Source organism: Ovis aries, chromosome 22 (genome assembly GCF_016772045.2).
Source record: "Ovis aries strain OAR_USU_Benz2616 breed Rambouillet chromosome 22, ARS-UI_Ramb_v3.0, whole genome shotgun sequence".
Classification (NCBI taxonomy): domain Eukaryota; kingdom Metazoa; phylum Chordata; class Mammalia; order Artiodactyla; family Bovidae; genus Ovis; species Ovis aries.
The window spans coordinates 45,654,819-45,670,146 of record NC_056075.1 but is presented as its reverse complement, the minus strand read 5'-3'; the positions used below and the strand labels follow the sequence as shown (position 1 = coordinate 45,670,146).

The following is a 15,328-nucleotide window of genomic DNA, read 5'->3' as shown; positions in this document are numbered from 1 at the left end:
GTGAAGGGCAAGTCTTATTATTTCAAGTTTCCTGATGGGGAAAATGAGGCTCTGGGTAGTGAGAGAATTCGCAGGGTTGTGCGGGAACCGGAGCCCTCAGCTAAGCCAGGACAGCCCCCTGAGTGGCTCCCAGGGCGTCCTACCCGAGCTCCGAGTCTCTGACGCCCGCGTTAGCCTTCGCTGCCTCTGTGCTGACTTCTCTTTTTCACTTGAATGCGTTTCTTATCATCTCCAGGGCTGAGGTCACCCTTTGTGTCAGTAGGAGTCTGTTCTTGTTCCTCTCGGTCCTGGCAAGAAAAAAGCAGGAATTCTGAAAATCGGCAATTATCCCTCCTGGTTTCTTTGTACAGTGCCCCATAAATAATTTATTTGGATCGAGGGACTGGAGACTGAAAACGTATATTGGATCTTGCTGCAACCGGGTGGATTCTACATTCAGGACTTGAGTGTAGTGGGAAAAAGGAGTGTGCCTTTGAAATCAGAGGAGACTTTGACCCGAGAACCCAGGTGGAAGTGCTGGAGGCGGGCGGGCAGCGTCAAGAAGGAGCATTTTCATAGCACATAAAGGTCCCTCTCAGGGTTCCCACGTGCAGACCCTACGTGCTTTACGGCTGGGGTTTGCAAACAACACAGCCTGGAACTGGAAGACTCCGGGACAGGTCTGAGCTCAGGCACTTTCCAAGTGCCTCCTGCTGCACTCGATACCTGCATGAAACAAAGAAAATTGTGTTTGCCAGGCTCGCTCGCTGAAGTCACAGGACTCTGCGTATCATGCAGCAGTCTGGAATTCCTACAAAAACTCATCAGAAAGGGAATGTGGCCCGCCACACGGACACAGTCGTCTACCCAACTTTTCAGATCAAAACGTTCAGTACAGAGTTGAAAAACCATGTGATGGTCATGGATTTTGTGAAGAGGAACTGGTTTCCCTCCCAGAGAAGAGCCAAAGTTTGTATCATCCGTATGTATCAAGGCCTGAAGACAGCTGAGCAGCCAGCCAGCAGATATGAGGTAAGGCTGAATTGGGGCGCACACCTCATTCCGAGAAATGGAGTGCTACTCTTCAAAGAGACAGCTCAGATGTTCTATCTGGTCTGATAAATTAATCATCGGTTTAGTTTTTCTCAAAGGATTTGGAAAAGACTTTCTCATCCCTTAATTTACTTCAGTTTTTGAAATATGAGGGGGTGGGGGGTGGGGGTGGCGGGTGGAATTGGATAACTGAAATTTACACATGACACACTTCTGCCCTTACAAACCTTTAATAGTGCTCCAAAGAGCTGGATAATTTGTATCCACATTTAGAAACTGCAGTCTATTTCTGGGGATAAATTTTCTTAGCTCTGTGTGTTTGCAATCATCTGTCTTTAAAAACAAATTCCCATTTGTTTCCTGATGCCTTTCGCAGGAGATTATCTATGCCTTGCTTTGATCAAGTTAACATAGAATGATTTAAGTTACACCAGTAAGAATGGGCTTTTATTTTTTGATAGTGAGATCTTATTTTTAAACAGGAACTACTTTTTGTGGGAGAAAAAAGGAGAACTTGGGAGATTGAGAATGTCACAGTTAGATAAACACATTACTCTGAAGTATATTTGTATTCTGTAACTAGAATAAGCCACAAGCAGTTATCCTCCAGAAGGTAAACACACACGAAATCTGATCAGGTCTTTATTGTACATGGAATAAATTATGAATGACATTGTAATTGATTCCCATATAGCTCACTTACCCATCCCTTTTGATAAATGTAACATGCAAATTGCTAATGTTTTATGAAGAAGTAACCTTTCTGAATACTGATGCTGTTGTTAGGAAAGGCTTCCCATGAATGCTGGCAAAACCCCTAGTTCTTTTGTTTCCCACACTGGGCTTCCTTATTCCAGGGCAATGTCAGAACCTGTTCTACTGGGTTCAAGGCTGGCTTCTCCCTGTGCCAGCCCCAGGATTGTGAATTTCCATGTTCACCACAGAGATATAAAGGCCACAGAAATAATGGTGTTAATTAAATTCAGTAATAGTTGTTCATTAGTTCATTGCCCAATCAACCAGAGAAAAAGGTGTGCAATTAGAATATAATTGAAGGAAACCAGAGATGTTATTATTCACAAAGAATTAATCAGATGGGGACAGAATTTTATCATTGTGTAGTTTTCGCTGAGGTTATTTTTCAGTCCTCCAGAGAAAGAGAAAAACTTGTTGAATTATATCAGCTTGCATTTTTAAAAAATGTTCATGGGTCCGTTTTAAACCCTCAATGGCAAAGAGCAGCTCCTGTGTCCTCAATTTTTTTTGTATGCATAAAACTTTGTTTATTCCTTTAGCAGCATTGAAGGGAACAGTGTGGAAAACTGTATCTTTGTAGGAGACTGTAAAAACTTTTATTATACTGACGGCCGCAGCTACAGCATTTTTGCGTGACTCAACTCTGCTCCAACCCCCATTTCCAAATACAGACAACAATTGAGGCTGTGTGCCTGCTGCTTGAGAGTAACCTGGAGTCGCAAGTCTTATGTTAAAGTGAGTCTGAGACCCACAGCAATCAGGTCAACTGAACTCTCTTCACCATGTCTGTGATGTGAAAGGTGGCCCAGGCAGGGCCTGCTTCCTCCGCTCAAGTGCAGGCCAAGTTTGAACACTCAGACAGGATCTGATCCTCTGATCTTCCTGAATTCCAAGCTCTGTTCTTTCACTAGCAAACATTTCAGCTTAAAATATTCCACATCCATTGAACTGTTCTCCCTGTTATTCCCACTGGGGAAAGGCAGCACCATTTAGGGTAGGAAACCCAGCAGGAAGGCAACTTCCTGGCTCACTTCTCAAGCTGAACTGATGAGAGCCCAATTAACAGCCTCTGGGTTCTGTTAGACTTGGCCCAGTGACCCCTTCTCTCTCAAAGGCTCCAAGGCCATTGGTTTACCTGCCAGGGCTTTAACCATAAAGTACCTGATGGGGTGAAAAATGAGCCTGGTCAGTGGGATGAACTCTCAATGCACAAAGGTGCTGGATTAAAGAAACTGGCTGCCTCTCCAGGAAAAGTGAGTTTGGGGTATTTTGCTTCTATAAAAACCTTATGGATTTCAGGTCCTTCCCAGGAGGACCTACAGATTTATTTGAGCTGAGTTTAAGGTCTAAGGCTGGCATTTTTCTAAAACTATCACCTTAGTTCTGAGCTGTGTTAACACTTGGAGATACTGCCTCTCATCCGAGAGAGGCAGTGACCCAGCTTAACTCTGGCCCCAGGATGATCCAGCTACACTCAGTCCCTGTCTGAAGCTACCTTTAAATAGGAACAGCAAGCATATGTGTTGTGCTGAAAGGCAGAGAGGATTGGAGGCAGATGGTGGTGAGGAGGCTGAAGACCCCGGTCTTCACGTTTGTAAAGCCGCAATCCCTGCTGACTCCAACAATGCCCCAAACTATTAAAAAAGTACAGTATGCTCAGGCCCTTTGTCCTTCTGCAAACATACTTGACAAATTTTGGACATCAGAATAACTATAACTGGGCAAGGAGGTGGATGTGCATTTGGGTTCTGGCTGCTGTCAACATTGCAAGCGTGGCTGCTTTCCAAGATCTGCTGTTTAGGGCCGCGTGTACCATTTCCCTGATTCAGGAAGGGAAGCCACGTAGAATCCAGAGATGTGCTCATGTCTCCCAGTGCTGGAGTGTGAGGTGGCATCTGTCGATACTTGGAGGCTTTCTAATGGTAGACACGGGCCAGGACATGCCAGCCACGTCTTACCCATCTGTCTTCTTGTAGGTGACAGTTTCTGGTGCATTTAATCATTAGATGGACCAGGGAGAGCTTCTGTGCTTGGTGGTCACCATCTGGCCATGCTTCTCAACATTTCTTCAAACCTCTGGCATTTCTGCCTCTTCTTCCTAATCATCCTTTTTTGGAGGGAGGGAATGGGGGGTTGTGGTGCTCAATTCCAACTGAATGTAAGCATCATGGCAACATTTCATCATTTTTTTTAAATTTACTGACTTTTGCACATATTTAACTACACTCTGACGAGCTTAGACGTATGCGCACATCCATGATATATGATCACTGCAACCAAGGTACTAAACACACCCATCACTGCTAAAGATTTCCTTATGTTCCTTGTGTTGCTTTTTCTATTTGTGTGTGTGTTTTTTTTTTTTTTGGCAGTAAAAGCATCATGAGATCTATCTCCTTAACGTATTTTGAAGTAACAGTGTCATATTATTAAGCATAGGCGTTGTGTCATATAGGAAAGTGCTAGAACTTACTCATTTTGCGTAACTGAAGTTTTATGTTTTATGCATAGCATTCCACATTCCCCCTCCCCTAGGTCCTGGCAACCACTGTTCTATTTTCTGTTTCCACGAATTTACCTGGTTTGGATACTTCATATAAGTGGAACACTGCAGGGCAAACCATGCCATTTGTCCTTCTGTGACTGGCTTATTTCACTTCTCACAATGTCTTCTAGTTCTGTTCATGTTGTCACAAATGGTAGAGTTCTGTTCTTTTTTTAAGGCTGAATAATATTCTAGTATGTATGTATTGGGGCTTCCCAGGTGATGCTAGTGGTAAAAACCTGCCTGCCAGTGCAGAGGACGTAAGAGATGCAGGTTCGATCCTGGGCTGGGAAGATCCCCTGCGGGAGCGCCTGGCAGCCCACTCCAGTATTCTTGCCTGGAGAATCCCATGGACAGAGGAGCCTGGTGGGCTACAGTCCACAAAGTCGCAAAGAGTCAAGCAGGATTGAAGCGACTTAGCGCAAATATACGCATGTATGTATTACATTCTCCTTATCTGTTTATGTGTCAGTGCATAACTGGATTGTCTTCTCCTGGTGAACTTTAAAAGCTATACGTGCCTATGACCCAGCCAAGGCCCTTGTGACCCGAGTCTGCCGTGTGTGTGTGTCAAGTTGGCTGTGTTCCTTCAAAGAGCATCAAACTTGATTCTGACGTGAGGTTACGTCACTTGAAAACACTTTGATCCTTTTGAGCCTTACTTTTTGGCAGACTTTAGTCAAGGCAATTCTTCTCAATCATGGATGATTTTACTCCCTAGAGGATATTTGGTGATGCCTGCAGACATTGAGACATTTCTGGTTTTCACGATGCAGGAGAGATGTTCCTGGTACCCACTGGGTAGAGGCCATGATGCTGTTAAATATCCTGCAGCTCCCAAGACAGTCCCCAGCCTCAGAACAATGAGCTGCTCATCCTGAAATGTCCTCAGTGTGGGGGTTGAGGAGCCCTGGTCTCGGGCTAATTGAGCCTCACTATGTATTAAAAATTTATTGGATCTAAGTATAGTTGATTTACAATGCTGTTTTAATTTTTGCTGTACAAAAAAGTGATTCAGTTATACATATATATAATATTCTTTTTCGTATTTATTTCTACTATGGTTTGTCACAAGATGTTGAATGTAGTTCCCTGTGCTATACAGCAGGACCTTGGTGTTTATCCATCCTGTATATAGGAGTTTGCATCTGCTAATTCCACACTGCCAGTTCACCTTCCACCACCACCCCTCCGCCTTGGCAATCACAAGTCTGTTCTCTACGTTCCTGAGTCTGTTTCTGTTTTATAGATAAGTTCATTTGTGCCATATTTTAGATTCCGCTTATAAGATGCATCATGTTATATCTTATTCTCTGACCTCACTTAGTCTAATAACCTCTAGGTCCATCCGTGTGGCTGCAAATGCCATTCCTTTCGTTCTTTTTAATGCGTGAATATTATCCCAGTGTTGTTTATGCCACATCTTCTTTATCCACTCACCTATCGGTGGACACTTACATTGCTTCCATGTCTTGACTGTTGTACACAGAGCTGCTATGAACATAGGGGTGCATATCTTTTTGAATTATAGTATTGCCTGGATAATGTGAAGTCAAGTGGACCTTAGGAAGCATCACTATGAACAAAGCTAGTGGAGGTGATAGAATTCCAGCTGAGTTATTTCAAATCCTAAAAGATGATGCTTTTAAAGTGCTGCAGTCCGTATGCCAGCAAATTTGGAAAACTCAGCAGTGGCCACAGGACAAGGTCAATTTTCATTCCAATTCCAAAGAAGGGCAATGCCAAAGAATGCTCAAACTACCGCACAATTGCACTCATTGCACATGCTGGCAAAGTAATTTCCCAGATTCTCCACACTAAGCTTCAGTAGTTTATGAATTGAGAACTTCTAGATGTTCAAGCTGGATTTAGAAAAGGCAGAGGAATCAGAGATCAAGTGGCCAACATCTGTTGGATCATAGAAAAAGCAAGAGAATTCCAGAAAAACATCTACTTCTGCTTTATTGACTACGCCAAAGCCTTTAACTGTGTGGATCACAACACACTGTGAAAAATTCTTCAAGAGATGGGAATACCAGACCACCTTATTGTGTGCTGGTCAAGAAGCAACAGTTAGAACCAGACATGAAACAACAGACTGGTTCCAAATTGACGAAGGAATATGGCAAGGCTGTATATTGTCACTTTGCTTATTTAACTTATATGCAGAGTACATCAGGCTAAATGCCTGGCTGGATGAAGCACAGACTGGAGAAATATCAGGAGAAATGCCAGGAGAAATATCAATAATCTCAGATATGCAGATGACACCACTCTTATGGAATAAAGGAAGAGGAACTAAAGAGCCTCTTAATGGAGGTGAAAGAGGAGAGTGAAAAAGTTGGCTTAAAGCTCAACATTCGAAAAATGAAGATCATGGCATCCAGTTCCATTACTTCATGGCAAATAGATGAGGAAACAATGGAAACAGTGAGAGACTATTTTCTTGGGCTCAAACATCACTGCAGACAATGACTGCAGCCATGAAATTGAAAGACGCTTGCTTCTTGGAAGAAAAGCTATGACCAACCTAGACAGCATATTAAAAAGCAGAGACGTTACTTTGCCACCAAAGGTCTGTCTAGTCAAGGCTATGGTTTTTCCACTGGTCATGTATGGATGTGAGTGTTGGACTATAAAGAGAGCTGAGTGCCAAAGAATTGATGCTTTTGAACTGTGGTGTTGGAGAAGACTCTTGAGAGTCCCTTGGACTGCAAGGAGATCCAACCAGTCAATCCTAAAGGAAATCAATTCTGAATATTCATTGGAAGGACTGATGCTGAAGCTCCAATACTTTAGCCACCTGATGCGAAGAACTGACTCCTTGGAAAAGACCCAGATGCTTGGAAAGATTGAAGGCAGGAGGAGAAAGGGACAACAGAGGGTGAGATGATTGGATGGGATCACTGACTTCATGAATATGAGTTTGAGTGGGCTCTGGGAGTTGATGATGGGCTGGGAAGCCTGGTGTGCTGCAGTCCATGGGGTTGCAAAGAGTCAGACATGACTGAGCGAGTGAAGTAAAGTAAATGCCCAGAAGTAGAATTTCTGGATCATATGGCAACTCTATTTTTAGTTTTTTTGAGGGACCTCCATACTGTTTTCCATAGTTCAGCCCCACTATTAAGGCCCGCTCCTTGTGAGTTCAGTTCAGTCACTCAGTTGTGTCTGACTCTACATCCCCATGGACTGCAGCATGCCAGGATTCCCTGTCCATCACCAGTTCCTAGACCCTGCTCAAACTCATGTCCATCGAGTCGGTGATGCCATCCAACCATCTCATCCTTTGTCATCCCCTTCTTTTCCTGCCTTCAATCTTTCCCAGCATCAGGGTCTTTTCCAGTGAGTCAGTTCTTTGCATCTTGTGGCCAAAGTATTGGAGTTTCAGCTTCCGCATCAGTCCTTCCAATGAATATTCAGGGTGGATTTCCTTTAGGATGGACTGGTTGGATCTCCTTGCTGTCTCCGGGGCTCTCAAGAGTCTCTTCCAGCCCCACAGCTCAGCCCCACAAGTCACAGTTCTCAACACCACTGAACACCCCGGGTTTGTGAAATCTTACTACCAGGGCCAGTGGGAACACGAACTGTCGCCAGCTCTGAGTGAGTTCCTGGCAGCGTCTGGCGGGCCTCTGTCTAGCAGCTCTTTCCCTGCGTTCAGGTCATTCTCCCCGCGTGTGTGCTTGCACGCTCAGTTGCTAACTTGTGTCCGACTCTTGTGACCCCATGGGCTGTAGCCCTGCAGGCTCCTCTGTCCATGGGATTCTTCAGGCAGAAATATTGGAGTGGGTTGCCTTTTCCTTCTCCAGGAGATCTTCCCAACCCAGGGATTGAATTCACGTCTCCTGCATCTCTTCCATTGGCAGACAGTTTCTTTTCCCACATGCAAGTCAGTATTCAGTCAGAGACTGGTGGGCCCCTTTGCCGGTTGCTGTAATTCTCTTTCCTTACTGTTCTTTGGTATTTCATTGCACTAATTCTGGCTACCTCAGCCTCTCTGAATCCTCACCTCTGCCTCCTCCACTCAGTGAGATGCCAGGCTCTCAAGTTTCCCCTTCCTGATACACAGCCTGGAAGGTGCCTCTCTGTAGGGACAGGTGTAGGGCTCATTTCTCTGGTTCCCCGTCCCTCCAGAATTATAGCCCTCCACTGTGTGTGTCCAGCGTCTTCAAACAATTGCTTCATAGCTTTTGTCTGGCTTCTCCATCACGGTTGGTAGCAGACGTGTCTGCCCCTGTGGCTGTGATGTCCCTGAGGCTCCCCAGTGGAAAAGAGTGCAGGAGGTACAGGAGACATGGGCTCAATCCCTGGGTCGGGAAGATCCTCTGGAGAAGGAAATGGCAACCCACTCCAGTATTCTTGTCTGGAAAATGCCATGGAGAGAGGAGCCAGGCGAGCTACAGTTCATGGGGTCACAAAAGAGTTTGACATGACTGAGCGTGCACACACACACACACACACGCACACACACACACACACACTGGAAGTTGAGAAACACCGCTCTGGGCTTTGATGAAAGTTTTCCAGTTGTTGAAAGGAGCCCTTAGGTAATATGAAAGAAAAACACTCAAGTTTTAAGTGCTTAAGCTTCCAGAGAACTTTATTCAGGGAATAAAGAGTCATCAAGACCTAAGAGAAGATGAAACAAACATTCCCTTTCTGCTCATAGTAGCCAAAAGGTGCAGAACAGTTTGCCTGTTTCCCAACCAAGCTGAAGAGACTTCCCCAGATCAGAGGCTTCTGAGTCTCGCTTTTCTTCCTGAAGTCTTGGCCTCCGAGTGATGCTTTTCTGGGATGTGTTGGTGGTTCTGGCTGCAGCAAAGGTGCTGAGCCCTCCAGAGTCAGGACTAAGAAAAGGACTTTTCGCAAAGGACAATAAGTATTTCAATTCACTTTGCCACCCAGTGAACAGGTCGGAATCCTGTGCCTCATGGCCAGGACCTGAGAGTGTAGTGGGTGATCCTTCTAGAATTTCCTAGAAGCTTCAGCCACTCATCCATTGACAATGGTTGGTAGCCTCTGTCCAGATGCAGGAGGAAATCCAAGAGGCAAAAGATGGAGTGTCCACCCTTGGGAATCAGTGCTTCCACTGACCACTTTCTTCCCCGCCTCCCTGCCCTTGCCAATGGGAGGCTGGCTGTGAGGGGGTGGGGTCCTGAAGAGGCACAGAGGTCTGAGGTTGGAGATGAGTTTTGGTATGGCAAGGAGCATGCCTGCTGACTGACATCTCCACATTAACTGCACTGTGAATTCCATGAAAGGTGAAGTGCAGGTTGGTCTGGAACATTTACAGCTGAGCCTCTTGAGACTGATCTGACATCATTTTGACCAACTTGCTGGGAGAAATATCAATAACCTCAGATATACAGATGACACCACCCTTATGGGAGAAAGGGAAGAAATAAAGAGCCTCTTGATGAAAGTGAAAGAGGAGAGTGAAAAAGTTGGCTTAAAGCTCAATATTCAGAAAACTAAGATCCTGGCATCCAGTCCCATCACTTCATGGCAAATAGATGGGGAAACAGTGGAAACAGTGACAGACTTTATTTTGGGGGGCTCCAAACTCACTGCAGATGATGACTGCAGCCATGATATTAAAAGACACTCCTTGGAAGAAAAGCTATGACCAACCTAGACAGCATATTAAAAAGCAGAGACATTACTTTGCCAACAAAGGTCCATCTAGTCAAGGCTATGGTTTTTCCAGTGGTCATGTATGGATGCGAGAGTTGGACTGTGAAGGCTGAGCACCGAAGAATTGATGCTTTAGAACTGTGGTGTTGGAGAAGACTCTTGAGAGTCCCTTGAACTACAAGGAGAGCCAACCAGTCAATCCTAAAGGAAATCAGTCCTGAATATTCATTAGAAGGACTGATGTTGAAGCTGAAACTCCAATACTTCGTTTACCTGATGTGAAGAACTGACTCATTGGAAAAGACCCTGATGCTGGAAAGATTGAGTGCAGGAGGAGAAGGGGATGACAGAGGGTGAGATGGTTGGATGGCATCACTGACTCAATGGACATGAGTTTGAGTAAACTGGACAGGGAGGCCTGGCATGTTGCTGTCCATGGGTTCTCAGAGTCAGACATGACTGAGCGACTGAAATGAACTGATCAGGAAGCTGGGCGTGGGTAGGAGGACCGTGGCTACATTTCAGCCAAGCCAAGGCAGAGGAGATGTGGGTCAAAGGTGGGGTGTGTGACTAAGAGTGGAGGTGCTGGATGGAGTCTTCCTGGGGTCTTGTTAGCTCAGTGACCTTGGCAAGTTCCTTGATCTCTTTGAGTTTTAGTTTCCTTATCTGTGCTCATGAGAACCATGGTGGCATCCAACATAGAGGGCTGCTGGGAGGATTAAGGGAGATAATCTATAAGAAAGCTGAGCTTCGGGCATGGCACAGAGGCAGCCTTCCGTGAGGTGAGTCGTCACTGGAGTTCATGCGCTGGTGTGTCTTTTTCTGTCATCCCCAACTTTGAAGCAGAGCCATGGCATGAAGACGTGGCCCCTGGGGCCAGGGCTAATTGTGACCAGTGCTTTGAGGATGCCGCCGCTTGCCGGAAATCCTGTTTAAATTGGGTGAACATCCCCGCTCTCCTTCCCCACCCTCAAAGTGCCAAGTGACAGGGACCGGTGACCTTCTGTACCCTTGGCTCAGCAATCTCCATCCCCAGACAACTCAGGGATTAGTCACCACCTTGTGCTTGAGCTGAATGAACAATTTCTGCTCAGATCTCACCCAGTCCCGTGGCCACCTCTCAGTTCCATCTTTGACAAGAGATGATAGAGAAGGTGAGTTCACACACATCTGATTCCTGCCTGGTAAAGCCAGGGTTAGGTCAGGAAGTACAGCAGGGCATCTCTCATGAAAGATGCACCCTCCCTTCGAAGACCTGCTCTGCTCTGAATGGAGTTTGTCACCTCACAAAGGGCTGAATGGCCCTCATGCTGTAGAGTCCTTCAGAAGCCCTGGGGAGGCCTTTCTAAGAATATAGACCCCTAGGCTCTGGGAAAGGGGAGAGTCCAGAAACCTCTGGTTCTTTTTTTTTCATTTTGAAGCTTTTAGATTTTAAGTGCACTGGGAAATCATTGAATTTTAAACAGAGTAACATAGTCTCGTTTTTAATTGAACTGTAGTTGCTTTACATTGTTGCATTAGCTTCAGCTGTACAGCAGAGTGATACACACACAAATGTACATACATATATACTTTTGCAGGTTCTTCCCCCTTATTACAAAATATTGAGTATTGTTCCTATCCTATACAGAAGGTCCTTGTTGTTTATCTACTTGACATACAATATTAATCCCAATCTCCTAGTTTATCCCTCCCCTTCCCCTTTGGTAACCATAAGTTCATTTCCTAAGTCTGTAAGTCTGTTTCTGTTTTGTAAATAAGTTCAGAGTCAAATATATATAATTATATATATATAATTATATAATTTTATAATTATATATAATTATAATTATATATATATATTTTTTAGATTCTGCATATAAGCGAATCATATGATGGTTGCCTTTCTCTCTCTGACTTACATCGCCTTGTATGACAACCTCTAGGTCTATCCATGTTGCTGAGTCTTTTTTTTAATGGCTTTTAAAATCTTTTTTATGGCGGAGTACAAAAATCTTTTTTTTTTTAACTTGACAACCAGGTGATTAGGATACAGGTCCAAAGCCTTGATCTGGAAGTTTCAGACTGATATTTTCCAACCACATGAGCCAAGGAGAAAGTGACAAAGAAGGCCGTGTGAATTGCCTGTGTTGAGAAAGCTGATGTGAAGGGGGAGAGGGCATGGGGGCGAAACGATCAGAGGGCAGAGTGTCTGCACCACTCTGTGCAAGGAGAGCTGAGATGGGACTGGAACAAAGGGGACTGTGTTGGTTGGTCTCTGAATTGCCCCATTGATCCCCACCACAGCTGTGCGAGGCGTAGGAGCCCTGTTTTTCCAAAGAGAAGGTTCTGCGAGACCCAGGAAATGAGGCCCAGAGACCCTGTTAGGAGCGGCCGAAGGAAGCTTTAGCTACGTCAGCTCTGCCGCTGTGCTTCTGGCTTGGTGTTGGGGCAGAGGAGCGGGAAGCAGCCTTTGTCGGGAGAGCAATAGTTGGGGACACCCCCCGGGACGTCAGAGTGGGCCCTGGAGAAAGTGGGCTCTGCCCGAATCGGGTGGGAGGAGGTGTTATAGAGCCCCCAGCTCTCCTGCTTTGGGCAGCTCTTCTTCCTGCGGCTTTTCCACTAAGCACTTCCTTGCAGTTTGTGAGTCCCATGTGGGCTCATAGTGTCCTCTGTTTTTGTGTCCCATGTCCTCTTCCTTCTCTAGGGGAGCAGATGGACCAAAGGGGAGATACTGGGCTGGATTGCTTTAAAAAGTGTATCAGGGGCCTGGTGTGTGCCAGGAGCCGCGCTTGGTGCTGGGGACACAGAGGTCCAGACGGCAGCGCTGCTGTCCCTTCTCGTCCTCTGCTCAGGGAGGCAGCCGGTCAGTGCCAAGTCAGGGTCTACATGGACCTGTAGACCAGAGAACTCCGCGAGACCACACTGGGAAAGAGAGCTTTGGGCACGTGCTTCACAGCAGAATGTGAGTTTCCTGTGACCCAAAGGGAGCAGGAGAATGTGGGAATGGAGAAAAGGAAGACACCTCAGGCAGATGGGATGGCAATTTCTAGGCAGTGGCACAGGCAAGGAGAACCTAAACAAAACCTGGTCTTCTGTAGAATTGCATCTAGAATTTGCAGGAATTGCTGAAAGAGGGGAGCCAGGCGGAGAGAGAGCTCCTGAAATTTCCTTTGGGTTCCCTTGAGTTTGTGGCTGACGACCGATCTGTGCTGTGAAATTCCACAAGACCGAAGAACAGCTGGCAAGTGAGGCAAAGCTCCTGGGATGCTGCCAGGTGAACGGTGCTCAGAGCTCACTCAGGGCCACGCGGGCACGGGTGTTCCCAGCCGTCCAGAATGCAGAGAGCTCCCTGAACGGATGGCACGCTCAGTGGAGCTGCAGTAAGGGCCCTGCCTTGAAAGTCTGCTGAGTCAGCCCCAGAGGAGAGGCTATTTCTAGGTCCGTGTGTACTCCGTCACTTCAGTCGTGTCCAGCTCTTTGCGGCCCCATGGACTGCAGCCTTTCAGGCTCCTCTGTCCATGGGATTCTCCAGGCAAGAGTACTGGAGTCGGGTGCTGTGCCCTCCTCCAGGGGATCTTTCTGACCCAGGGATGGAATCCGCATCTCTTATATATCCTGCCTTGGCAGGCAGGCTCCTTTACCACTAGCGCCACCTGGGAAGCCCCATTCCAGGTCCATCCTATAACAACTTAAAACAGTCTTAAAAGAATCAAGCTGTTTCACAAGTTGTTTAACTGCCTGCCAGAACAAAGTTCAACACTCTTTAAAAGATTACAACAAAATCCATCAAGTCATAATACAAAATTAAAAATATCTGGCATCCAGATAAAGCTTTCTATGTATTCAAAGCAGCAGGAAAGTATGATTTAACCAGGGGAAATTATGATTAATAGAAGCCGATCCCTAAACGGATGGAGAGATGATGGAATAGCAAGCAAGGACTTTTTAAGAAGCTCTTGTAAATACTATAAATATATTACTATTCCTTTAAATTCAAGGATTTAAGGGAAGATATTACAATAAATGGGAAGAGAAATAGTTGACATAAAAATAAACCAAATAGAACTTATAGAGAAGAAAATAAAGTGATTCTTTAATACTATCTGAAATGGAAGTTTTACCAGGTGGTAGTAACAGGAAATTGGATGCTATAGAGGAAAAGACCAATGAAATTTCTGATTGAACACAAAGGAGGAAAAAAAGAGGGATCGATATAAAAACATCCAAGACCCATATAATTAGAATCTTAGAAAGAATAGGTATGGGGTGAGGGTACGGAAAAGTTCTGAAGAAATAATGGCTAAAAATTTTCATAATGTAGCGGAACTTATATCAAAGCATTGCCTAATATATAGGCCAGGTATACTCGGCAGAGGCCAGATCAGCAGGATTGGCCCATGTCATGTGAAATAGTATAGATTTCAGTGTTTCCGCCGTGGTGGTCCACAAGCATTATCAGTCAGCATTCTCCAGTCCAAGGAAGTTGCTTTGTTTCCTTGTGCTCTATATAAGTTAACTGAGGAAATTGTTTATTTACTCATGAGATAATACCAGTTTCATGTAGGATCATACGTAGTTTCAGCTCTGATCAGCTATTCAGTTCTGTTCAGTCACACAGTTGTGTCCAATTCTTTGCGACCCCATGGACTGTTGCATATTAGACTTTCCTGTCCAACACCAACTCCTGGAGCTTACTCACACTCCCGTCCATCGAGTTGGTGATGCCATCCAACCATCTCATCCTCTGTCATTCCCTTCTCCTCCCGCCTTCAATCTTTCCGAGCATGAGGGTCTTTTCTAAGGAGTCAGTTCTTCACATCAGGTGGCCAAAGTATTGGAATTTCAGCTTCAGCATCAGTCCTTCCAATGAATATTCAGGATTGATTTCCTTTAGGATTGACTTGTTTGATCTCCTTGAAACCCAAGGGACTCTCAAGAGTCTTTTCAGCACCACAATTCAAAAGCATCAGTTCTTTGGTGCTCAGCCTTCTTTATGGTCAAACTCTCACATCCATACATGACTACTGGAAAAACCATTTGACTAGACAGACCTTAGTCAGCAAAGTAATGTCTGTGTTTTTAAATATGCTGTCTAGGTTTGTCATTGCTTTTCTTCCAAGGAGCGTCTTTTAATTTCATGGCTGCAGACACCATCTGCAGTGATTTTGAAACCCAAGAAAATAAAGTCTGTCATTGTTTCCATTGTTTCCCCATGATCTCCATTTTTGGAATGTTAAGCTTTAAGCTAGTTTTTTTCACTCTGCTCTTTTGCCTTCATCAAGAGGCTCTTTAGTTTCTCTTAGCTTTCTGCCATAAGGGTGGTATCATCTGCATATCTAAGGTTATTGATATTTCTCCCAGCAATCTTGATTCCAGCTTGTG

At 45.1% G+C, this 15,328-nt stretch overlaps 1 protein-coding gene across 2 annotated transcripts in view; it reads left to right on the top strand.

The window, feature by feature from the left end:
- Nucleotides 1-211: 211 nt before the first annotated feature.
- The window catches only part of C22H10orf90 (chromosome 22 C10orf90 homolog), a 245,105-nt gene continuing 229,988 nt past the window's right edge, over nucleotides 212-15,328 (top strand). The window contains exon 1 of one of the 2 annotated variants that reach the window (XM_012103137.5): nucleotides 212-1,011. In XM_012103137.5, coding sequence (XP_011958527.3) covers nucleotides 772-1,011 — 240 coding nt within the window. In that variant the 5' untranslated portion in view covers nucleotides 212-771. The remainder of the gene's footprint in view (nucleotides 1,012-15,328) is intronic. The other variant, XM_012103133.5, reaches the window with a different exon arrangement.